At 33.7% G+C, this 27,560-nt stretch overlaps 1 protein-coding gene across 1 annotated transcript; it reads right to left on the bottom strand.

Moving 5' to 3' along the window:
• Positions 1-315: 315 nt before the first annotated feature.
• Positions 316-26,160, bottom strand: LOC25500573 (DNA-directed RNA polymerase III subunit 2). Its single transcript, XM_024771759.2, has 37 exons — positions 25,905-26,160; positions 25,690-25,811; positions 24,988-25,080; positions 24,673-24,745; positions 24,499-24,589; positions 24,357-24,409; positions 23,951-24,015; positions 22,027-22,132; positions 21,771-21,881; positions 21,170-21,232; positions 18,390-18,428; positions 17,932-17,982; positions 17,669-17,767; positions 15,931-15,990; positions 15,749-15,841; positions 14,937-15,041; positions 14,752-14,862; positions 14,417-14,533; positions 12,016-12,132; positions 11,848-11,928; positions 11,163-11,267; positions 11,005-11,085; positions 10,794-10,925; positions 10,635-10,679; positions 7,919-7,996; positions 7,711-7,850; positions 7,462-7,543; positions 6,300-6,421; positions 6,076-6,208; positions 5,861-5,991; positions 5,212-5,337; positions 5,081-5,136; positions 4,689-4,759; positions 4,184-4,268; positions 2,751-2,854; positions 1,357-1,485; positions 316-676 (listed from the first exon to the last, which is right to left on the bottom strand). Exons 1-37 carry the CDS (start codon positions 25,980-25,982, stop codon positions 626-628), a joined length of 3,399 nt encoding a protein of 1,132 aa, XP_024627527.1. The 5' UTR covers positions 25,983-26,160; the 3' UTR covers positions 316-625.
• Positions 26,161-27,560: the final 1,400 nt, after the last annotated feature.

The following is a 27,560-nucleotide window of genomic DNA, read 5'->3' as shown; positions in this document are numbered from 1 at the left end:
AATACATAATAATAACAAACAAATCATGTTCCCTTCTTTTCCCATATCGGAACAACCTTTTATTGTTTTTTAATTTAAAATCTCAATCGTTAGATATTTTTTTGCCACATGTCTTACATCCAAACCCTAAATGGAATAAATGAAGCTTAACCTAAATGGAGCATACCCAAACTCATTTTTGGAGTCTATGACTGAGCAATGTGGAGGCCAAAACAACAAATTTCAAACAACGAAATTCCACTTGGCTCGAATATGCCAGCATGATACACACAAAGCTTCACAACGTAAATGGATAAAATGATTTTTCTTTGACAGTATAGATAAAATGAAGTTTAAAAACCATGTTAAACTTAAATGAAGCGTACAAGAAAAAGACAACGAATCCTCTTAGCTCTGTTTGGTATCCCATTGAGTAATCACTTTACCTTTGAAAAGTTTTTACAACTCCTAGTAAAAGCACCATTAAACCATTTCATTCATCGTGAAATTCAATATCAACATAAAAATGAAACCATATAAATCAAAATTGTTTGAATGAGTTCTAACATCGAAGAGGCTAAAACAATTATGTTTTGCATTCACTCGACAGCTGCATGCATCCTTGAAGTTGGATCATCTCTAAAACTTAGGCATCTTCTAGTTTTAAGCGTGGAACAATGTTCATTGATTGGAGTTCCTGAAATTTTGAAATATATATCAAATTGATCAACCATACACCAAGCACCGCTACTACTACTACTACTAATCTTGTTCAAATAATAATGGTCTTGCTAACGAGTGCCCTGAGGGCATTAGTTAAGGAATTCCTTAATAAAATTTTTGTCTTGGAAATACAAGTTTTGACTTTTGACTCTTAGCAATAATTATACCACTTTTTGAGGCAAACTTACTTTATTTTAGAACTTTAACCAATGCCCCAAGGGCACTCGTTAGCATTTTCCTAAAATAAAAGACTAATTTGACAGGAAAGCAAGATTAAAAAAATTTGAAACTTTTAAATTTAGTTAAAGGAACCCTTTGTTTTTCCATTTTAATAATGATAGCAATTGATTCACTCATGTACTTGTAAAAAGGACCGGAGAGAGTATTTCTTACCAACATACTCCTATTTATTTTATATTTTTTCTTCGATCAATAATAAATACTATATTGAATAAAATAACACTCTCTCAAAGGATAAAATTGTAAAAACAATAGTATTTGTAAACCAACTTAATACTACTACCAACTTTCTTAATTCCCGTGACTTGGACAAAATTATCTTATAATTAGAGACTGATGTAGTATATAACATATATGCTATTCCTACTATAGTAATAATTAGCAGCTAAGATATTATAATTTCCAACACATTACCTGAATTAAGAGTTTGCATGCATATGGTAGCTTCATGGTGGAAATCTGCTTTCCATTCTTACAAGATGAACAAACACCAGCTTTCAACTTATGGTTGTAATATCCCAACAATCCACAAGCTCTACAGACCTGTATAATATAAAAAGGGAAACTATCATCAGCAACTGTAAAATTAAAGCACAGTCTTTTCACTGTTCACAAAACCAATAATAAATGAATTACACACATATATCTTTAAACTTATATTCCGAGGTTTCCCAAAAACCAAAGGCTAGCAATTAACATCATAGTCTTGCAAGGCAAAATCAGGATTTTACGTATAATCGTTAAGGCAAAATCAGGATTTTACGTATATTCCGAGGTTTCCCAAAAATCAAAGGCTAGCAATTAACATCATAGTCTTGCAAGGCAAAATCAGGATTTTACGTATAATCGTTAAGGGGAGGTAAAATCGTATATTGTGGAATCGTTACATTAACTGTAGGATTACACAAAATTCATAAAATTCAAATATATGCATATAAATATCATAGGTAAGACAAAAAACCTTAAATTACACTTGAAATACTTGTGTAAATTTAAATTCATAAGCAGAACTCACATAATAGCAAAGTTGCATAACACTTATACAATTAAAACTTAAAATACTTATGTAATTAGCACACTATCACTCACATATCAACAACATAACACTTGAAATACTTGTATAATTAAAACGTACTCATAAGTCTCACGCAAAACAACAACTAAAATTGCCTTTTGTTGTTCCACCACCGGGACCATAATTGTAGAACCGTTTCAAAGAAAAGTGGATTATACAGAATTCCACCAAAATAAGATTTTGCGTATACTCATAATCGCAAAATCGTAGGATTTTAGGATTAAAATTGGGACTTTAACTACCATGATCACTTCGGTCAAAATAAAAAAATAAAAACACTACCACAATCATAATCTTTCAAGTTCCCGCCCTTCCCCATATATAAACATTATTCATAATTTAATAATATAAATGAGCGGATTATATGGAAAATCATATATCATCATGGTTATTCATAGCACATGGCACTTTGCTGCGCAGGGGGAGCAGTAGAGCTTTAAGCTTATCTTCACGAATTTAAACATTTTATTCCAGTAATTTTATCTTTAATTAATTCCACTGTTTTGGCCAACTGATATTCTGTACCTGATTGGCATTATCTACTGAATAACACAACAACAGCTTTTACCCCTTCTTTTCTAAATATTTGGAACTGAAATTGTCTACAAAAATGCCTTCTCCTCTAATGTTGTAAACAATTCTACCTATGACGAAATAAACAGAAATTGGTACAAAAAGCAACTGTTGCTAAATACATATGTATTATTAATTCGAAAAGTCTAGATTTTTTTACCTGAACTTCATAAGGATCACTAGATAACATGAGTCGCTCAAAAATCAACATACTAGCACCATATGCAATTAAGCAATCACGTTCCATTTCTCCGACTCGTAGACCTAAACATAAAAGGAAACAAGTGATGTTTTTTTTTTTGAAAGAAGGAAACAAGTGATGTTAAACTCAATCATTAATCAATCTTTATTGGTGGAGATTGCAAAGCGTTCCACTTATTAGATAATTCTACACCATAATTACCAGTAAAATGCTACATGGGGGATATGTTACAGCGGGTATGTAGCACATGGAGGTACAATTAATCCCAGATTAGGGGTGAGGATGACTAGGTAGATTGAGGGCACAGACTAAATAAAAATTAAGGAAATTTGAGAGGCATGGATAACAATCTGAATTGCTTGAGCAAAAAGTAGACAGCAAGTGAAATTGCCTATACAATCTAGCAGTTACAAGAAAAGAAAAAAAAATCAGCCGATGCAGTTCCTGTGAAATAATGATTCCAGCTATTGGAACTAGTCACATTTTATTAATTATATAGAAAAGTATGGAATCTCAACATTTGCTCAAACCAATTAAAATAATATCCATTGTCATATATATATATATATATATATATATATATATATATATATATATTACCTGTGGACTTCTGAGTAGCTTGGTAAGTCGGTTAGCCAACTAATCTTTGGAATTTATACATATTGCATTTCTCGATTAAAAAAAACAATTTTATGGATTAGCCAACTAATCTTTGGAATTTATACATATTGCATTTCTCGATTAAAAAAAACAATTTTATGGATAAAATGACAACAAAATTTTTCAAGAATCATAATACTCCAATGATTGCCACAAGGAGAATTAAGAACGGATCTAGGATATATACCGGTAACATATAAGACATATAGTGTAACTCGTTTGAGTGGGGTTTCCCGAATTTTGCACAAGTTTGATATTGGAATCCCAGGGGGGGTTGGTTAATAATCTAAATTTTTTCACACTATTTAGGATTGAGAGCATATTTCCTTCGACATATAGCAACATATTTGGTCATGCTACTCTACTTTCAACAAAATATCGTGTGATTAAATGCATGATGTGAAAGCATTGAAAAAAATAATTGTTGCTTAGGACATAATGAAGGAAGATCTAAATAAGAGAAAATAAATCCAAAAGATCATGATATCCCTTACAAGAAATAATAAATAAGCTGAGGAAATTCTTAAAAACTAATGGCTCTCATACTACTCGGACAAGTAACTTATAATTGCTAGTTATTATAAAGGATCTCAACAGCTACAAGTAAAATAGAGGTCTAAAAACTTTTACCATAAATATCATTTAAATATAGAAAATAACAAAATAGCATAAAATATTTTATACCAACATGTAATAGATTCAAAAACACGTCAAAAGCATAAATTTAATACCTCCATTTCTAGCTCTCCCTTCTGTTGGCTGTCTAGTTATCAGGGCTTTAGGGCCACTACCACGAGCATGCATCTTATCCAGCACCTGATCATCAATAGAGGTTTTGCTTGTGAGTCTATTAGGGTAAGTTACCATTACGATGAATAACTTTCCCACAACAATAGTACAATGCCATCAGATTAATAATTAATAAAATAAAAAGAAATGTTTACGTTTTCATCTAGATCCCAATACTTTTTTTTTTTGAAGAAGCTAAATTAGCCCACCTAAATTGGCACCGGAGAGAATCGAAAATGAGACCTCAAAGAGGAGCACACTCACAGGTCCCAAGCAAATACCACCAGGCCAACCCAAGTGGGTTTCTAGATCCCAATACTAACAGCGCTATTTCACCACATTAATGCACATCAAGTATGAACTATAAACAAACGATCATACCTTTACATCGAAACATCAAGAAACATAAAACTAACTTCATTGTTAATAAAATGATTTCAAACTCACCATGTGTTTTAATTTCTGGTAGTATATTGGCCCCATAAAAATATAAGCTTGTAATGGGCAACCCGTAATACCTAAAAAAAGATGAATCACAACACCTCTTAGATTGATTAGTAGAAAAAGGAATACTATACTGCTGGAGTATTACTCACATATTTATCCGTCAATGGAAATTCAAGAGACAGATTTTCATTTTTATTTTTTCAACGGCTCAAGAGACAATTGATCAATGCTAAGCCTATTGACACTCCTATGAATTCTAATGCAAAGCTTAGAAACACAACCACTCTAAACAAAATATAATATCAAATGGTATTGGTAATGTAATCTTCTCCATGGAAAAATAAAACTTTCATCCACAAATATGATTGAGAATTCTTAAGTGAAATGAGAACCTGAATAAATGAAATCTTTCCCACTGTAGTTGAAGCCATGTTTCACAAGAGTTTTACTGCCAGAGCAAGAAAACCATGAGAACACTAACATAGATAAAACATAAAAAAGTTACCAGAGAGAAATATGATACCTTATGGTTTCAACCTTGTCAGCATGACCACTTTCTTCCCCAAAAGCACTGCCATAATGAAATTTACCACACGAAACTCCTGCTTTCCCTCCAAGAAGCTCTATCATCTTTCCAACTGTCATTCGACTGATGCCATAAAAAATATCAGTTCACATCCGGAAACATGTAATATTATATTACATTTATTTAATTATTTTTTTCAATGTTAAGCATAAAAGAAGAGCCTTGGCGCAACGGTAAAGCGGTTGCCACGTGACTTAAATGTCATGGGTTCAAGTCCTGGAAACAACCTCTTGTGTAAAAAACAGGGCAAGGCTGCGTACAATACACCAATTGGTGGGACCCCATCCCAGACCCTGCGTATGCGGGAGCTTTAGGGCACCGGGCCCTTTTTTTAAGCATAAAAGAGAAATCACAACCATTGTACAAATAAGACTACTTAAGCCTATTCATACACATTGGGTTATGATAGTATCCTTAAAGGCTAAAGAATAGGGGTAGCATATATTATTTTTAAATTAGAATGATGTCATTGAGAAAAGAGAGGAGCATCTGGAGTAATTATAAACACATTATTTCAATTATTTACCAAAAATGAGGGGTTCCTGTAATGTTTCCACATATAACTACTGAGAATGATATGAATTACCTTGGAAACCCATGAGGATTCATAATCAGATCTGGACAAATGCCTTTTTCAGAAAATGGGAAGTCCTCCTGCTGGACAATTGTTCCGCAAACACCTTTCTGCCCATGTCTGCTACTGAATTTATCCCCAAGCTAAGGTAACAAATACAGCCAGGGAAATCAATAAGCTACTTCAAATTAAGAACACAACCTCACAATAAACCAAAATGTTTTTACCTCGGGCCTCCGAGTGTGACGGGTTAGAAATTTGATACACATGTTGCTATCCTTATCATTGCAAAGAGCTACTTTATCAACCACTTCACCTCCATGACATTTATTGAATGTTGAATAATTAGACCGATATGCACTGTATATAAGGAAAACTTTTAGTAAAAACATGAAAAATATATTTAACACAAACATATCCACAGTTAAATTTAAATGTTAATAAAACAAACCTATCAGGCAAGTTAGTTGACGACACTTTATTCTGTGTTTCAGTTGGTGATTTCTTGTTGATATAAATGTCAGTTGGCCTAATAATTTCGCCAGGTGAAGCAATCCCATCATCATCAAGTATCTAGAGGAAGCAAGAAAACAAGAATAAAAAATATTTACTTTCTGATAACAGATTCAGGGATTAGACAATGTATTTAATCTCATCAATAAAGTCAGATTACACAAGGAAATTGGGAAACTAAATAACGAAGAACTTTACAAAGAAATCCGGAAACTAGTAAATAAAGGAAAGAACTTCCGACCAAAGAAGAGTAGGATTTGCTAACATAAAAAAGTGTCCATATAAATATATAACTGCTTATGGAGAATCCGCACAAATGAGCTTCTGAATAAGTTAAAGACTAAAGTGCATAGATTTCAGTTCCTACAGGAAGCAATAAGTTAGAAGACAAGTTGTTCAAAATCCGCCTTAGTTGCATCCACCACTAGACACCATAATTGAGGCTAACCAACACCTTCATTGTGATGGCTGTGACGGACATGTTCAATTCTACATTGTTTATAGATTTGACATAAGTAGTGCTTATAAGCTGGTTATATAGGATTAAGTTAGGCTCTAAGCCCATGTTTCATAAACGTAAGCCCCATTAGGGTAAGCACTCTACTTTTAATTCTCTTCCGATTTACAACTTTTTGTTAGTTGAGAAGAAGGATTTGAAGATTTGAAGAAGTGATTAGAACTCGGATTGAATACACATGACCTGTTAGTTTAAAAACTGAACTGTTAAAATAGTTCACATAACCAAGAGGCGGCGGCTTACAGGTTTCGAGAGCATTGATACTATCTCAAGAATTAGGGTAAACAAGAATTAATCTTCAATTAATCATAGTGAGATACATTCAAATCATTTATGCAAGATTGCAAGCTAATTTAGGAAATACAGTAACAGCACCTATATATTCAAAATCCTACAATTGAGGGAGATTTCCTAATATACTAACAAATGCAAACAAGGAAGCATTCATTATACACGGTTTATGACATTTCTTGTATATGCACACATTTTATTAAAAAGTATAAGAAACATTCAATTCAAATTCAATACATATGTAACATCGATTAAATGTTAATTACTGTGTAGACTGAAGGCATATCATCACCTGCATATTGTTTAAAGCTCTATCGGGCCTTTCTATTCGATCTTCTGTGCCATTTGAATACTTTTGTCGGACAGCGGCATACCTAAACATTCAAGAACATTAAGATTGACATTGCTACCTTTTTTTTGAACAATCAAAAATGAGATATATTAACTCGGACACCGTAATTGTTACCGCACAAGATGTGCCAAACAATCACGAAAATATGTTGCAACCAGAGAAGTGAAATCACCAAATAAAATAGCATACCTTTTCATAACTATACAACGGCCAAAGCCTCGATCAAGAGATGATTTGTTCATGACAATTGCATCCTCAATATCATAACCACTGTAGCTCATGACAGCTACAGTTGCATTCTGACCTGCTCCAAGCTTATCATACCCAACCTGAAAGACTATAGATTAATACGAGCCCTTGACTCAATGAAAAATAAAACAATGGAAACATTACTAACCAGCTCAATTGATTTTGTTGTCAGTAAAGGTCGTTGAGGATAAACCAGTAGATAAAGTAAGGTGTCCATCCGTCGGAGCTAAAAACCCAAATTTAAACTTTATCACTAAGCATGGAAATATGGAAGTTTATCTACTGGAACAACCATGTTCTACCAAAAAAAAAAATCATAGTGCAGCAACATAATTACACTACACACGAAATGCAAGAAGAAACAGTTGCAAGCAATGTAGTCAAACATGAAATTCTAAGGAGGATTGGTAGGCAGGTGAAAGATCGTAAACACGAGGATCGTAAGACGGTTCATAAGATCCTACTCAATGGCAAAATTGTAACTTCACATATATCACACACAAAAACATAAAAATTAGGCAAAATTACTCAAGGGGGTCCTTTATCTTTCTTTTCTTTTTTCCGTTTAGATTCTTTATTTTTTAGAAAGTGCACAAGGTTATCCTAATTTCCATTTTTGGTCCAAAACTGGTGACATGGAGGCTGACTCATTATTTTAATTTTTTTTTTTATTTAAAAAAAAAAACTTAAATAACATGAAAACAAAGAAAGAAAGAAAGAAAGAAAAAATAATTCCGTCATCTTCTTCCTCTTTATCCTCTTTCCTTTTTAAGGTTCTTCAGATCCAAAAATTCCATCTTTTTCCAAATACACAACATCCAAACCTATAAGTCATTGATATTCTTGCCTTAATTGAAAACAATTTGATTTAACTGAGTTTTTCTTTGTTGAAAAAACCTAAACCACCTTCATCCCACTAAAAATCAGAAACATAAAAACCCAAATCAATGAAGTGCTACCAAATCAGCAAAATTAGTTGTGCCTCTTCTAGTTTCCTTCCATATTCAATGTTTGAACCTTTTCCCTCAAACCCAAATCAACGAAATTAGTTTCAACCAAAAATTCTAACAAAGCATCAAAACAATAATTCATGAACAGATTCTGTGAAGTTGAGAACGAATTTTCTGGGAATTTAAACAACGATAATTGAGGCAAAAACTTCTCTTCTAGAACAACGATTGGGTTCAGACATGATTTGGATTCATAATTTTCTTTTAATAGCTATTTACACAATATAGCAAATAATTTGTCAACTTGAAACACGAAATAGTTTGAATTGGTTATCTCTTCTGCTGAAAATAAAATAAATTTTAGATTTTTAGGATTCGGTTTTTGGGTTTAAGGTTGTGGGTATGAGCTTTCTGGATTGAGGATGAAGATAAAGGGGGAAGATGAGTTCTTGACTGAAAAGACTAAGTTCATAAGACTAGGTTCATAAAACGAGCGTTGGGACGTAGAAACGTATGACCCTACGTCCCATGGCAGATCAAACGTGCTTCATTTTAATGTAGGGGCGTTTTTTGTGCATCTGTGGTCAGAGTCGATTTTTTTTGTCCAGAAAACCCTAAATGACGACCCATACTATTGTTCGCCGGAATCCACTGCTCACCCACTCCCACCGGTGCCGTCTAGCCGTCGTTCATCTCCTCTCTATTCTCACTGAACCATGTTTCACCGTTTTCCTCTGTTTCACCTCTCTCTCTGTTTCAAAGTTTTTCTCTGTTTTTTCTGAAACTATCAACTCTTTCATCTCTCAAACACGGGATTGAATAATGTCTTAGATGCCTAGACTTGTTTCTATGGATTATGTCTTTTGAGCTGCTTATTTTGAACTTAGTCTTTTGAGTTGAGTTACTTTACGAACTCGAAATAAAAACCTAAAATTGTATCAGAGCCTATCAAAGTTTTTCTCTGTTTCACCTCTCTCTCTGTTTCAAAGTTTTTCTCTGTTTTTTCTGAAACTATCAACTCTTTCATCTCTCAAACACGGGATTGAATAATGTCTTAGATGCCTAGACTTGTTTCTATGGATTATGTCTTTTGAGCTGCTTATTTTGAACTTAGTCTTTTGAGTTGAGTTACTTTATGAACTCGAAATAAAAACCTAAAATTGTATCAGAGCCTATCAATTTGGGCCACCCACCAAGCCCAATAGTGTTGGACGTGAAGGGGTGTATTAGGAAAACCCTAGTCCTACATGGAAAAATAATATGACCTGTAAATAGTTAGGCCTAATTTTAAAACTAATATCACGTCCTAGTGTAATCTATTTTTCTTAGACATATATTCATTTCTAAATTTGTGCACGACCGTAAAAGCTTTTAGGTTAATTACATGTTAGATACATTACTATTACATCACCTCTACAATAGCACAATTAGCATACAATGCAAACAATCACCCCCTCTAACTTCGCAATAATCAAAATAAAAATCGATAGAACTAGAACATATACCTTGTCAAACCTTCAAGCACAAATAAGATCTTATGTGGGGACATATATAGGATAACAAACATTTATGGCCATTAAATTTAAGAGCTTAAAATTCCAGGCAATGAAGTGCGCAATAACATAGAAGTTATTACTTCAAAATTGAAGCAACTCGATTGAAATTCATGCTGCATATCGTTTTGAAAAGAGACCATGTGATTCAGGTATATTCAAAAACGATATTCTCAGACATTGAATTTATATGTTTGTATTTAATATCACACACACACACTAAAGAATGAAGTTATTAAATATTGACTCATTAAAAATAGAAATCTAAATTTAATAAATTTGTTTAGAAATATTCGGATCAAGTTTGAAGATCATTCAATAGTAGTGTTTAAGCTACACAAACAACAAACTGTTTACTTGCCTGGTTATATGCTATATTTCCCATGGCTTGCTTTCCCATTGCACACTACAGTAAACAAAACAAAAGTTATTTCAAGTGCAGAATTGAACACTAGCTATGCATACAAGTTCAATATCTCAGTTACAGCCTTAAACCCAAAGGGGGGCATGAAGGGACAACCTGATATGTGTTTCTGGGAGATTGATTATGATGAGGATATGGAATTAATCCCGCAATAACTCCTAAGATAGTGAAAGGCTCAATCTCAATATGAGTAGTTTCTGGTGTCGCATCTTTTTCATATAAAGCAATCTATAAAAAAAATAAGCAGCTGACGTCAGAAAAGATTCAAGGACAAAAGAAGCTAGATGTAATTTAGAGCAACACATACCAAAGCATTGTTTTCCTCATTAACATCAAGATACTCAATCAAGCCATTGCGTAAAAAGTCACGAAATGCGCACACTCCATCCTGAAAGCACATCTGAGTTAATATTCTAATAAACAGCTTCCAGTCTCTATTAAGATAAAAACATATGATGGGATTACCTTTAACTCTTTCATATGATGAGCTTTGACTCTTGATATTCCATTGTCAGCAATGACGAGAGGACGGCAAACTCTACCACCATCTGAAGCTAAGTAAACACAACACTGAAAACATGTTTTTGTCTATTAATACTGATTTCAATCCCACACCCTTCTAACATTACAATAGTTGAAGAAAACACAATAAGTATAGATTTTAAGTAACACATAGCTACTGGCAATGGAAAACAATTGTTGTAAATATAGGTAGAATCACATTTGTAATTATTAAGAGCATAATAATTGCAATAATCAGCATTAGTGTATTTACAGTTTCCTTAGTTCTTGATTTAGCATTGCATAGAATTAGTCTATATATTCTATTAGAGCTTGTATACTTCAACTCATTCAATAGTATTTGAAGTTTCACTTTCAGCAATAAAACTAGAGTGAAATCGTATATTCTTGGCATTCACTATGCATGAATACAAAAGTTAAATTTAGAAAATTTTCAATAGAACAACAATGCTTACAAGCAAAAACACTATTACCATATTTTTAAATATGAAACACAAATTGAAACATCCACCGAATAAGAGAATTCACCAACCAATAAAAAATTATTGAACTAGAAAACGGGAAATAGTATAAAGTATGAAACATCAAGAAAAAGAGGGAAAGAATCAAATGCAACAGAACTATTCACCTGCTTTTCATTGACATAGACACTCACAAACTCGCCAATTAGACAAGCTCTCCGCAACTTTCTCATTGCAGTAGCAAAACGCTTGAACAATAAATGAGATATAATTACGAACACATATCTGAATAAAAATAATAAATAAATATGATATAGACAGGCCAATAATAATACCTGTGGTCTCCTGTGCTTGCCAAGGATCATACCATTAAAAATGACAAGAAATGAATTGGGTGTATGAAGCTCTTCTCCAGATAGATGTTCCATGTTTTCAACACCCAAAAGATAGCACTGTAATAGAAGTAATATAACACAAAAAAATGAAAAACGCCTGAAGTAAACAATACTGTATATGGAATCATGTTTTATCCTACATCTATTTTGAACAATACACATTAAATTGAAGATTAATAACTAGTCAAATTTAAAAAAAAAAAGGTTTTATAACGAAAGAAGAGGAAAAAGAAACTGGAGAGGCCAAAAAAAGCAATACTGCTGTCCAATCTCTCTCTCTCTCTCTCTCTCTCTCTCTCTCTCTCTATATATATATATATATATATATATATATATATATAAGGGTTTTGAAAACTTGAGCTAAGCCACCTGAATTTGAAATTGGGCTAGATATGCCCTGGGTTAGGCCCAAAGGTCTTTTGCCCTGAATAAGGCTATCCAAGACCCTCTTTTAATGAACCTAGTATATAATAACACCAAATTGGGTATGGCTCATTAGATCTAGAATTAGACCCAACTTGCAAAATACCCATTTTGCTACACTTATGTTTCTTCTCCACCAATACCCCCAAGAATGGCTTTGGGCAGGGATATGGGTTGTGATTCTTGTTTCTCTGCTACTATTGTCATGTCACCCAGCTTAGTGTTTTGAAAGCAGCAAGTCTCCACTTGCACGTCACTGGTTTCTGGATCTATACACTGATTTCTTCCCTCTTGTTTTTCAGCATGGTTTCCGCTGTGAGTATACATGGTAGTAATCTAGGGTTTTGCTGTCCTAAGCATTGACAACCTGTAAAGTGCTACACAGCACTTGTTAGTTAAAATTATAACTTGTCTCAGAATTAGTTAGAATGAGCAAAGGTTAGTTCCAAACTGAGTGAAGTCAGTTCCAAACTGAGTGAATTGACCAGACCAGACATATCTTTTCCAGTTAGTGTCTTAGGTCAGTTCCTTAACTCTCCTTGTCTAAATCATTGGAATGCAGTGGTTCGAATTCTTAAGTACATCAAAAGAGGACCTGGAAATTGACTTGTTTTCACTGATAGAGGCCACCCAAATATCAGTGGGTATTCGGATGCTGATTTGGCAGGAGATTTGAGTGATAGGGATATTGCATTTTTGAGGGAAGAAATCTAATTTCATGGAAGAGTTGTTGCCCAGTCGAGTACAGAAGCTGAGTATCGAGCTTTGGCTTATACTACATGTGAGCTTGTGTGGTTGAATCATTTACTGCATGAATTACATTTTTGTGAGCTTGGTCAAATGGAACTTGTATGTGATAGTCAATCAGCTTTACACCTCTCTTCCAATCCAGTTATTCACGAGAGGACAAAGCATGTTGAAGTTCACTGACATCACTGTCACTTTCTTAGAGAGAAGATTATCACTGGAATCATCAGAACCTCCATTGTCAATCCCAAGGATCAACTCGCTGATATCTTTACTAAATCTCTACGGATTCCTCGAATAATTACATATGTGACAAGATGGATGCATATGATGTATATGCACCACCTTGAGGGGGAGTGTTGAGATGTTGAAAAGTTGTGACTGTTTAGTTTTATCTTCACTATTTATTGTATTGATTGTATTGATTAATCTTCCCTATTATTTGGGGATTAACTGGAAGACTCCTGCCTATATAAATGTAAATTCTCCCCATATAATATGAAATAATAAAACATAATTTCAGTCTTAAGAATCACTATGCTATATACGTAAAGACTCAACAACCAATTGTAACTGACCAGTGTGAGGGTGATAATGCCACCATGAGTGAAATAGAGTGAGATAGGAGAAGTGTTGCCCAAATGTAGTTATGATGTTTTAAAATTGCAAAGTTCATAAAATAACCCAATCAAAAAGCCCTAATGTTTGCTATAAGGGTTTTTGGAATTTTTTAATCTCTGATGTCATTATGAGGGGTGGCAATTTAGCAGCTGCCTTAACCACCACACTAACTGCACTGCTACTGCATGTCCTATAGTGGTTAGGGGCTTTTATAGCGAGCTATTGACTACACTGCATGGTTATAATTAATTACATTGATTCGAAATTTAGTCATAATGAAAAGAGTGAAGAGTTCATAAGTCCCACTGTCTGGATATAACACCAATAAATTGCTCACAAAACAGCCATACTATTAAACCATGTTTTTTCCTAGTAAATCACACAACAATGCCATAATTCCCAAATTTGTCCTTTAGGTGATCAATTAATATTTATGGTTAAACAAGCAATTCATTACAGGCTATAGTAACTAATCACAGCTACTTATACTAATAAACAATAAATTTGAAAAGATTTCATCATCCTGTGACATCAAACACATAAAACGTACCAGAGAAATCAGGGGGCCCTCCTCTTCATCAGTAGTGACATGAGTCATCAAAGCCAGGTTCTTTACTAGTCCACAAGATTCACCTTCAGGAGTATCACAGGGACAAAGCATGCCCCACTACGGCAAAGACGAATTAAAAAAAGAAGGTATAAATTCATAAATGAATACATTTTTTAAAAATTTAGCATAAAAGGCCTAAGCAACATAAGAGTACAACAACAATAAAGCTTTTAGGTCAGCTTCAAGGATCAAACAATGTCATCCTGTTCTATCCAAAAAACAATGCAACATAAGAATGATATGTCAAGAAGGTCCGCAACTGGATTTCAGCTTACCTGGCTAGGCTGCAAAGCTCTAGGGCCACTTACTTTCCTAGACTTCTCAAACTGTGGCTGGACTCTTGTCATTTGGCCCAAAGCACTTATAAAGGATAACCTTTGTAGCACCTGAAAAACAAAATCCATTAGAAGAAATATTTGGAGATAAAAAGGGAACATTAGAAAAGGAAACAGTACACAACCTGTGTTACTCCACTCTTGTGCATTTTGAACCTTTTAACGTCAAAATTACCAGTCGAGAGAGTCCTTTCCAAACCGGGAGTGATACAATCTCGATTAATAAGTTGCTATAAACACATCCAAAGAAACTATGTAAATTGAAATCCAGAGATGCTAAGATCAGGTTGGACTAACAAGCCAACGACACCAAACATGAACATATAAGATGATGAAACCAGTGAATTATGTCTTTCATGTGTACAAACAAGCCGCATTGAAAACATTCACATTGATGAATATCAGAATAACATGAGTAAATAAATTTCTAGTGCCATCTAAACTTTGGAGCTTCCCAAGAAAAAACGACTATCAAGATCAGATACTTGCAGCTAAATTGCATTTCATATGTTTTCGTCAACTTCATCTGTGCTGAGCCGTGCATTACTGGTATCCAACAAAAGTATATTTTCACTTGAGGCATGTTTTATCGGTAGACAATGAAAGATATGGAACAGAATTTTCAATAACTTGTGGGTTTTTTAGGAGGAACAACTTTAACTAGACACGGGAGGGAAATCTCATGCATAATAAGAATAAATAAATAAATAAAGGAATCATCTTGGACACAATTTAAAATAAATATGAGATGAATGACATGGAAAAAGAATTGAGCAAAAGGAACTCTTAAAGAGTGACCAGCTGGAGACTTCTGGACACCTTCAGCAAGATTGGATTTGATTTAGGAATGTTTTGATTTAATTCATATGACGTTTGGTTAAAAGTATTAAAGATAGCTTTGTACCAAAAACCAAAAAATATATTAAAGAGAGCTTACAGTAAGAAAGTCAAACTTCCTAGCTTTGTCTGGCTTATCCAACAATTTGTCCACCGCAAACTTAATTTCAGTTGTCATCGACTTAAAAAGATCCTAAGAGAGAAAGAAGAATAAATAACTTGAAATCTGTGCAAAATATACTTGCACAAGTGAAATGTATATTAAATTAAACAAGATAGTACCTCAAATAGAAGAGAGATAACTTGGCCAGATAACTCCAATCGTTTGTTTCCAACATAATCCTATGATTTTTTTGAAAGAAACAGTTAGCTGATAGTAGCTATTGCCCAATGCCCACACATGTATACACAAATTTCTACACACACAAAGTACATGTTGTATGGCTTTAAGTTAGAACTATATCAATTGTGCAGATGATCTTTCACAATAAAAGCACTAATTTGGATGGAAAATAAAGTGAGGTCACCTCAGTTGTTAAGTTATGTTATTATAAAATAGCAAATCAGTTTTGCTGTATTCTTTAATTTTTAGGACTGATTTGAACATGATAATCATTTCACCTTCAAGGCGAAAATCAAAAGCTAATAGCAATATATATTGTGGAAACACCTACAGAACTATGGAACTACCAAACCGTTGTACTTTTGTTCTATATTTTTTTACTTATAAACAAAACTCTAAAGTAAAACGATACTCTCGACCTCATTCACAATAACCTAGGGTTTCTCTAAAATCCTTTAACCAAGAACACAATATCCAACCCAGGGCAATCCAAGATATCTGTTGAGAAACAGACCATCGCACACCACAATCTCCAATTTTTGTTCTAAAAATGCTTTTGACTCCAATTTAGTTCCAACACCTCTTTTAAACCATTGGAAAGTTTCTACCAATAGTGATAGTGATAGGCTATAACCAAAAACTATGGCCATTGAGTAAATTGAGTTCCGGTAACCTAAGAATATTATATGTTAATGTAAAAATATGTAAACTCTGTGTATAATGAGATCACACACCTTGTATTTATAATGGTTTTACAATAGGTGCATTGAATGCTTAATTAGTAAGCACTAGCCTAAGAAGTTGAATACTCTTGGAGTAATAACAACCAATCTAGGAAGTTGTACAATTAAAGGGATATCTAAAGATTCTTAACTTTAACACCCCTCCTCAAGCTGGAGCATACATGACATATGCACCAAGCTTGTTACAACTAATCAAAAGTCACCATCAAATGATCATCAAAAGGTAGAAAATGCACCGTTAATAATCAAATGTGGGAATATAGTCACCGAGTCACCAAATGATGAAAAACGCCTCTGAATGTGGCAGAGGGGGACCTGCGGTGGCTGGATCTGGAAACTGTAAGCCGGATAGTTGGACATGCACTCTTAGGTGCTGATTTGGCGACGGTATGTGGGAATCACACACAAGGAAAAAAAAGCAGCGCGTGGAGGCGCATTCATCAGAAGGTGGCAGCGGAGAAATAGTCATCGTGCACGCCCGAGGATTACATGGCGGCAAGGTGGTGGCGCTCGGTGTTGAGTCGCACCGGAAAAGTGGCAGCTGGTATTTGCACAGCGGGAAAGGGTGTGAAGGTCACCGGAAGGGATGAGCACAGTGATAAACACAGCCAAAAAGGGGTGTGAAGTAGCCTAGGAATGAAACAGTACTAATAGGTGCCGCCGCCGGCAGCAGTGAAACACAGAAATGTCACAGAATCTGAACCAGCTCTGATACCATGTAAAAATATGTAAACTCTGTAAATTCATGTGTATAATGAAATCACACACCTTGTATTTATAATGGTTTTAGAATAAGTGCATTGAATGCTTAATTAGTAAGCACTAGCCTAGGGAGTTGAATACTCTACGAGTAATAACAATCAATCTAGGAAGTTGTACAATTAAAGGGATATCTAAAGATTCTTAACTTTAACAGTTAAAAAGAAGATACTACCTTGTCATCCATCGCATCCTTATTTAGAATTGCATCCATAATGCGTCTTATCATAACAGCGACATATATACATTTCGGCCGAAAATTATATCCGTGCACCTAACAACAATAGAAGAAGCAGCTAATCAGACCAAACCTAACACAGCTAAGGCAAGTTACATGTATTACAACAGAATAACATCACGTTGTACAACGATGAAATTTTCAGAAAAAAGAACACCCTTAATGACTCAAAATATGTTTATAATTCAAAGAAAACATACCGGCACATTTGCAAGAAATGTTTCTCTTAGGATGTTAAATGCTTGTCTTTCCTACATAAAAGGTTCAAATAACAAGTCAGAAAATTGTAGAGGAAAAAACAAAAATATATACTCCCTTCGTTTCAAAATGAGTGTCGCTTTAGCCAATTGCACATAGATTAAGAAATGAAATAAAGTAGTCAAATGTCATACCAATTTTACTAAAATAACCTTACTTTATAAGAAAAAGACAAACTTAAAGTTGCATTGAAAATTGTGTGAGAGAGAAAAGTTGGAAGAAAAAAATTAAAGTTGCATTGGAAATGTAAAGCGACATTCATTTTGAAACAATTTTTTTTGGCTAAAGCGGCACTCATTTTGAAACGGAGGGAGTACATTATTTTATACAGAATGAGAATGCATAAATAAACAATCTCATGACATGGAGAGAGAGAGAGAGAGAGAGAGAGATTTGAAACCTTTGGAGGTTGCATGTTTCCAGGCACGTGACGTTTTACCTGATGTGCAGTGCACACATGCCATTAGCAATAAATTAGAAACAATACTAAAATATTAAGTATATGTATGTAAATTTAAAAACAGAAATATATCATTAAAATCGGAAGCTGCCAATGAAGTATAATTATCAGTACATTACTTCAACAAGTTTGCACATAACTTATTCTGCAAACTAAACTATATAGATAGAAGGTCTTAAGTAACTTGTTTAAAGGAATTATTCACGTAAGAGAAGAAAACAAACCATAGAATAAGCAACCTTCTTATAACAAGACATATTAAGAAACAAATATTAGCTCAAAAGAACCCTACAATTCCGTTGTAAATCAGTCGGAACAAACAATTCAAGCTCAGGGATGAACGGACACACAGATGGAAAGGAAAAAAGCAACTTTCACCCATAAGTAAGAGGTAAGACGTCTCTCATGATAACCTCGGAACTTTGCTCCAACAGTAGGAACCAAAGCACAGCAAAACAACCACTCTTCGTTCCCTCTATAATGTGTGGAGAAAAAACTATCCAAGAGGCCGGACAAAATAAATCCTTTTCAGTAAGTCAAAAATCACATTGAGATTATCTTTAGCAGAAATTGTTTCCCTTTATCCTCTGGACAGATTTATGGCTTCATGTTTTTCATTTGGACATATTTGCTTCCTATAATACGGCGATATTCTAAGCAGTCAGTTACTTCAGGGAGAGGAGTCAAGATTGTAAATAAGGAAGCCTTTTATTTATTTACTTTGGCAAATCATGTGCCGATGAAATAAGGAAGCCTGTGAAGAACAGGAACACATAAAATATGTCCCTTGGCCTTTGCATTAGACAAACGATTTTCTAATTACTATTTTGTGTGTCCCCAATTTTGAAAGGGAACAAATCTCGCCAACAAAAGCATCAAATTCAATTGGATGAAAGAAAGAAAATACAAAGTATGAGATTGTGAACAAATTTGAACTTGTGAACAACAAAGTGGATTTTCTGTAAGCGTATACGACGGTGTAATGGTCAAGAGTCGTGTTTTTGTTGGCAAAGCAAAGAGGCGGTGGTGTAGCAGGCATAATAGGTATCTTATATGTAATTGTCTAAGGCCCACTTGGAGTCATCCAAAGAGGGAAACTAGAAGGGGGGGGTTAGTTACCGGAGAGAGAAAGAGAGTTTGTTATATAGGGTGGAGGAGAGGTAATTGAGAAATTTTAAAGAATTTAGAATTCTAGGTAATTCAAATAAATTGACTTCATTTCTAAATATTCTTGTTTTAAAGAATTTGAAAATATTCTTTCGGGGTCAGTTTGCAAAATACGAAAAAATTGAGGGGTAGATTTACAATTTCCAAAAAAAGGGTCAAATTACAAATTTTTGGAAATTTAGGAAAATTTGAGGACTAAAATGCAAAATTTGAAAATTTATAAGAATGGAGAAATTTGAAATTCTCTAAATTTAACTTCAACAAAATTATCTAAATTATCTAAATTTGAGGACTAATACTTCATGAATTTTCATCATTTTGAAAATTATCTAAATTATTATCCAAACAATGGAATTCACCTAATAGGACTTGAATTCCCTCAAAACATTCCCTCGTCCAAACACACTCTTTAGAGGGAGAATTATTTCCTCTCTAAGGAGCTTTGCTCTGGGATTACAGGGGTTAATTTTCTATAATATATTTGTTTTCAACCAATAATACTAGTTTTCTTTTCACTCTTAATTCAGGTTCCTATCAAGGCAGCAGCTACCAGGAAGAGTATTGGAGATTTGAATATAAAAAAATAGTGTCGAGAATACATATTTAGATCAGTCAAATCTCAAGATTGAATTTTTACAAAGTATAAGGGCAATGTGGCGTGTGCCACATGTAGCACACTAGCACTTATGCATGCTAAATTGGCCTGATAGTTATAATCAAGAGAAGAAAAAAAATTATACCATAAGAATAGAATGGGTTATATATAAAATATGGCCCCAGAACAATGCCCTCCTACTAATGTACTGACTACTGAACTAAAAATATATTAAAAAAAAAGGAATGAACAACACTTAGAACAATTACTGGGAAAATCTTCTTTTCCCCAAAATTCTTTCTACTACACTTGCAGGAAAAAACCCGTTGAATATGACAAAGAGGATCCCATTAAACAGTGCCACAGAAGTCCCACAAAGGAGAAAATGGGATGCATGAAAGGACGACGGCCGAGGGATAGAGGTTTGCACGAAGGAGGAATGGATTCCAGGTTTTTTAACCCAGAAAAATTGATCTTTTGCAACTGAATCATGGAACCCACTAGCAAATCCAGTTTCGTTGCATCATGTTTGGGATCATAAAACTTGCAAGAGTACACAAACTTACATGCTTGGACGGCGATGCAACCATTCACATCAAATTGGAAGTTTTCCTCATACAAGATCACTTTACCCCTTAAAAATCACACAGTACTACGATCTGAAACTCAATCTTGACTACCATATGTCTATATAATGTAAATTACCATATGTCTATATATGTCTTTATTTTAAGTTGGTATTTGTTAGGATGGATCATTAGGACAGAAGGACAACAACTGGTCGATTAGCTAGTTAGACCATTTAGTTAGATAGGGAGTTAGTTGGTTAGAAGGCATTAGGATTGGAAGGTAATACATAGGAGAGATCAGAATTGAAAGACAAATATTGTAACTAGATAAATTTTGTGTGAACGGAGAAATCCTTGGTGAATGGGGGGAATAAGAAAGAACAACTTACAGCCTTTGAATCAACGTAGTCCAATGCTTGGGCTTGGGTAAATATACCAATTTTTGTACATTCCTGATTAGAGGGCAAAAATATTTAACAGATCACAGATAGCATAAATAATAATAATACAAAATGCTTTGTTAAGCTAAAAAAAGCAGATAAGTATGTAATTATTATACAAGCCACTAGCGTCTACCATCCTTTTACAATTTAATGTGTGCAAAATAATTTTTATATTTGACAAAGGAGGCACTTGGAAGAGCTTATCTATAACTTATCTGAAGATATCTCATAACATAAGCGTCTACCATCCTTTTACAATTTAATGTGTGCAAAATAATTTTTATATTTGACGAGGAGGCACTTGGAAGAGCTTATCTATAACTTATCTGAAGATATCTCATAACATAAGTATTTATGTTGATGTTTGGATATACTTATGTCCATCTTGTCAAAAAACATTGTCCATAAGTTGTTTTAGCTTATTACAATAATTGTCATAGCTTAATAATAAGTGCTTAGTTTAAGCTCCCTAAAATTGTTGAATGAATGAGACCTAAATAAGTTGTTTATCCTAACGCATCCAAAGCCAAATATACATTTCAATTACCTCTATGGATGGCATAAGTAGAAAACTGTAACGAGGATCTCTTCCAATCAACTGTACAACTTCTTGATCGTGCTCCATCCCCATAGCTTTCATTACAACCATAAGAGGAACCTATTGGATATAATAAGAAACAAATTACCAAAACCTAATTATAATGCAATTGATGGGCTAAAGATGACAACGACAACAACTAAGCCTTGTCCCACTAAGTGGGCTAAAGATGAATAAGACAAAATGAAAAAGGCCAAGGGAAAACCTTTTTTGGAAATTGATTCAATTCTAACCACAACTTCTCCTTTTCCATCAAAATGGTAGTTTTTGTTTTTACTTTGTCTGTGCTGCTTGTAACAGACGCAGTAATGCTGAAAGCCAAAAGAGAAATCAAAATATACTTTTTTTTTTTTGGTGAACTAACCAAAATATACTTCAGAACAGTATGAAATAGGACAATCGGTAATCTAATCTAACATAGAGGGATAAACGCACAACCAACCAAATACAAAATTAAAATAATTTACTCAATAACTTTTTAGATAGAGAAAAGAAAACTTATTTGAGAAAAAAGTGGAGAAATACCACTTGTGGAAGAATAAGATAACCACCAACAAAATAACCAAAAACAATGAATGCATCCCATTGAAACAGCGACTCATATTAACCAACAAGGATTTAAATTTTTACAACTAAAATAAAAATGAAATTTCAATGGCCAGCAAAACAGTACTCACAGATCTATACACATGGGGAAACTTTCCCGAAGCTGCTGCTTATCATGCCTATTGTTTAAGAGCAGATAACCCAAATATGCTCTTCTTTAACAAGATTATAAACCGAAGTTACTACTGAGGAGCAAAGTTCTCTTTCGGTTCAACCTCACAACAAATCCTAAATAAATTAAAATTCTAGATAAATCCTAATTAAACATACTGTTAAAGAGTCTCACATCGGATAAGAGATGGCATGAACGAGTGTTTATAAGTGGGGACAATCCTCACCTCACAAGCTGGTTTTATGGGGTTGTGTACGACCCAACCACAATTTCTAAGATGGTATCAAAGCTTGGTTCAAGATCCATTGGGCCACCTGCTATCAGGTTTCCGCTATCAAGCCACCCACCATTTATATGCACGCACCAAGCCCAATAGTGATGGGCATGAAGGGGTGTTTAAAGAATCCCACATCGGATAAGAGATGGTCTGAACAAGTGTTTATAAGTGGGGGAAATCCTCACCTCACAAAGCCAGTTTTGTTGGGTCTTACAAGACCCAACCACAATTTCTAAGACACAATCAGAATAAACATTAAAATTTCTTTACACTACATTTTTTAGCAAACCCAAAATCTCTTAAAATAACGAATGTTTCAATATCCTATGTCCTTAAAAAAATATCATCACAATTATAAATCAAAATAGTACACTTGTTTAAATTGCTAATCTATTCTGCATCACTTATCTTTTAGGGATAAAAGTAGAGAGTTCACATAGAGATAGAAGAGGAGCACCGAGCACAAAGGAGTAATAAGCAATCACCCAAGAAACCAAAACTGAAAAAAACGAGAAACAAAAAAGAAAGAAAACAGAACCCAAAAGAATCCCTTAAAAAAAAGAACCCAAAAGAAAATTATGAAAAAAGGAGAAGGGGAAGCAATTTGGTGTACACCGAATGACACAGGAAGAAAATAAATTTACAGACGGCTATAGCTTCAAAAGAGGAATTTCAAGCTTCTCAAAGGCTACAAAAAACAAAAATAAAAAATATTGGCAGATGTTGTTTTTCTCCTTGTACGCCATTGTTTTGTTTTGTTGTTAATTCTGGAGGATTCTCTTTATTGTTTTCTTTTTTGTTATATAAAATACAAGATGTAAAACAATTTATTCATTAAAATATATTTCATTATTTCCTCACTGGCAGTTAGATGCTTCCCAGAACCCATGCTAGAGCCAGCCTAACCAAAAAGGAAGATACCAGAAAATGAACCTTAAGATCATTCTGACAACGCTACAATACTAAATGTGAGAGAACATCTAAAGCATTTCTTACTTGCTTAACAGGTATGATAAAATGTGAAGTAAAACTAGGACAACAATCATAAATGTACTCATGTCGTCATGCCAGTATGTATACGCATGATAAAAAGATGAAGAATAAGCCTTCATCATGCCAGAAAGAATTACTTACTTTTTTTTCTTGTCCGTGTCTATAATTATTCTATTCTTCGAAAGTTGTTCTTGTATTAAAATTACCTGAAACAAATTCGTGGGAATTTTATGTAAATAAAAAAAATTGAAAACCATCTAAATGATAATAAAAGGAGTCATATTTAGAGGAGATGGGAAAACAAAAACAAAATACACTATCAGGGATTCTTATGTAAAACACCTGATCTCATGCAAGTTCAAAAAGTCAATGAAAAATGTATATCAGTTTATTTTTGTAGTTATATTCATTTACTTCTGACATTATTTCTTTAACAATTCAACAAATAACTAAAATTAATTTTTTTTCCCAAGTCAGTAGGCCTTGAACAGAATAAATATCAGCCAGCATTTCTAAGATTGAGAAGTATTTTAAATTAGAATATCACCTTCTCATTCCCTTTGACTACAAAATATCCTCCAGGATCAAGGGGACACTCGCCTAATCAAAGAAAAACTGAAGGTAAGATTTTGTTTAAAATAATAAGAAATGCAAAAGATTAATAAAACAATTAAATGAATAAAACGAACCAAGTTTTGCAAGCTCGGCTTCATCTCTATTAGACAAAACACAACAACAACTCCGTAACATAATAGGCAATCTTCCAATTAAAACATCGGTCTGCGGAAAGAAAAAAAAATTGCTTCAGTTAATAAAAGATATCTTTGTCAAATTCAGATAATATAATAATGGGGGTCAGTTACCTTTGGCACTCTAATTTTGTTATCTGGACTTCCCTGAGTGTATTCAACGTCGACATATATCGGAGCATCATACCTTTATATTAGACAAAATAAAGCATAATTCACAGCAAGTTAGGCACAACAAAAAAAAACGTGGCATTTGGTCTGACTACAACTTCGAATCAGTAGTATAAGTAAACTAAAAGAAATTAAAATAACATAGAACTTAAGAAGCAAATTAAGAGAATGCTTTTGAGCATTATTAGAATTCTATCAATAGCTCAGCAGTATCCAATTAAAAACATTAGATATGATTCCAAGGAAAACGATTCCTACGTTCGGTCAGATAGTCGGCATGTCTGTGGGGTAACTAACTCAAGGATACCATCCCTTGTTATTGACGGTTGACCAATTCTGACATTCAAAAACCTGCAGAATAGGTCATGTTGTACATTAGTAGCACATCAGTAAAACAACTTAAAGCGGCTCGAGCCCGCCTCTCAAGGATAAAGAACAACTGAAAAAGTCAGCTTCAATTCAAATTAACTATCATGATTTATCAAAATGAACAAATTAAGAAAATAAGAGGAGTCAATCATAAGCTAAACAATTGATTCCATTTCTCCATTCCCAAACCTTGTGTAAAATACTTTTAGAAGGCGTTAATTTCAATATAGGCTTAATTACAATAAAGCCCTCAATATTCCCATGAATAATATTCATGAGAAACTGTGTATAAGAATGTTACACTGAGACAATGTTGTTGACAAATAGCGGATTGTTAAAATTCTTCTACGCAACAGAGCTATATTGCCACTATATGACAACATTTTGTACTAAACAGCGGATTGTGGAACAATAGCAGCTTTTCCAAATTACGCTGCTCTATAGCTACTGATTAACAACATTGATCAGTGTAATTTTGTTGGAAATGAATAAGTGATAATGATTTTTGAAAACTCTTTCGAAATATGCGAATTAAGTTGAGAAACACTAAAACAAACACAACACAGGCATGATAGAAGTTAGAACCCGTACCTTAGTTCAATATGCGGGTACCTACTGGCTTTGATAAGACAATTAGCACGAACAATTTTCTTGATATCGGTGTTAACAAAATAGTTAAATGAATCTAAATGTTGCTTCACCAATCCTCTAACCTAGAAAAACAAAATGAGTGAAGATTAGTGAAAATTAATCACAGAAGCAATGATAACAATGATGATTGATGAATGAGTTGTTTAATTAGTTACCTTGAGGAATTCCGGAACAAGTTGAAATTTGTCGACAGAGGATTTTACAGGTGCGGTTAGAGATTCTTTGTCCATCATTGAATCAACGAAGAAGATGAAGAAGAATGGCGGTGAGAAAAAGAATGAAGGGAAAACGGTGAAAATGAAGGTGGCGGCACGTTGTACAGTACTGAAGAACTGCGTTCTTTTATGTGCTGTTGGAAGTTGGAACTATAAACTGGCAAGTACATCTAAAACCCACGCACAACTCTCTCGGTATCACACTATGTTCAGTCTAACAATATCGATATTATTTTGTAAGAGTTTTGTCACACAAAAACATACTCGACTCGATATTTTAATATTTACACTAATATGTAAGGATACTCGATTCATGAGTTTTTTTTTTTAAATTGTATTAGACTGTTTAACTTTTTTATTACATGATAAAATTTTAAATTATTATAAAATAACTATTAAAAAAATATTACAAAATAAGTCGAAAAAATGCAATTGTTTTTCTGTTTATGATAATGTCATAACTAATTAACCGAGTTTGTAATCCCTGTTCAACATGTGATTACATACAATTGATCAAATGTCTACATACATTTGAACGCATATGTTATACTCTTATATACCCAACACTAATCTCATAGTAGTTCTTAAGATGAAAACTCGAACTACCAGATTGACTTTGAGTTGAGTTGTAGAAGGAGAATTTTGGAGATAGAAACTAATTCATTGAATACATATGCCAACTTGTAATCACCTTGAGGAACTCAGTGTCGATCTATCATGTTTATGTTGTGTTCAGTGTCCACGCTTCGTAGCTAATGAGTTAGGTAATAAGTTGTAAAACAAGTCAGCACAATAAAACGTTTTTTTAACTCGATATTTGAACCAAGGATTAACTAATTAGGGAGTCCAAATTTACTTTATTTATCTACCTCAACTTAAGTGTCCATTCAATATGCTAACGTTTGGGAAATTTAGAAAGAAAGAAATAACAGATATTCAAAGGCAAAGAATGTTCGGTTGTGCAGGTGGTTGATAAGATTAAGTCACTCACATTCATGTGGTTGAAGGCGAAATTTGCTTCTCTTCCCTTCAATTATCATGGTTGGTGGCTTAGTCTGTTTACCATGATGAACATAGGCTAATTGTTATTTCTTTTCTTTATTTGTTCATGTTCATGTTCTAACTTGTAAATATTATTTGGACTTTGTTGTTTCTTCCTTGGTACACCTTGTGCTTGTGCAAAAAAGGACATTTTGATTTGGTAATATATTACATTTTAACCTCTTCAAAAAAATAAGTGTCCATTTAATAAGTTGAACTCAATGATGAGTTCCACTAATACATAATTTGTGTATATCTCTCTCATAAATAGAGATAAATAAATGGAACTGATTCAGACTACTTATCTCGAGATCAATCTCACTGTTCACTAGCGGCATCCCAATTGAATCCAGAGCGTAACTCTATATTAACCGGTTGATAAGTCCTTGCAGCAATCAAAGTGTTAACTTTATCATATTCACAGGGACTCGCGTATATTTCAATAGTTCAGGAAATTCTATAATTTTAAGGTTGGATTTTGAGATTGTTTATTGCAAATATTTATACAATTAAATAGTTGTCGGAAAGAAACTATAAAAAATGCTTTCGTCCTTA

Source organism: Medicago truncatula, chromosome 8 (genome assembly GCF_003473485.1).
Source record: "Medicago truncatula cultivar Jemalong A17 chromosome 8, MtrunA17r5.0-ANR, whole genome shotgun sequence".
Classification (NCBI taxonomy): domain Eukaryota; kingdom Viridiplantae; phylum Streptophyta; class Magnoliopsida; order Fabales; family Fabaceae; genus Medicago; species Medicago truncatula.
The sequence above is the reverse complement of the archived record's forward strand: the minus strand, read 5'-3'. Positions and strand labels throughout refer to the sequence as shown.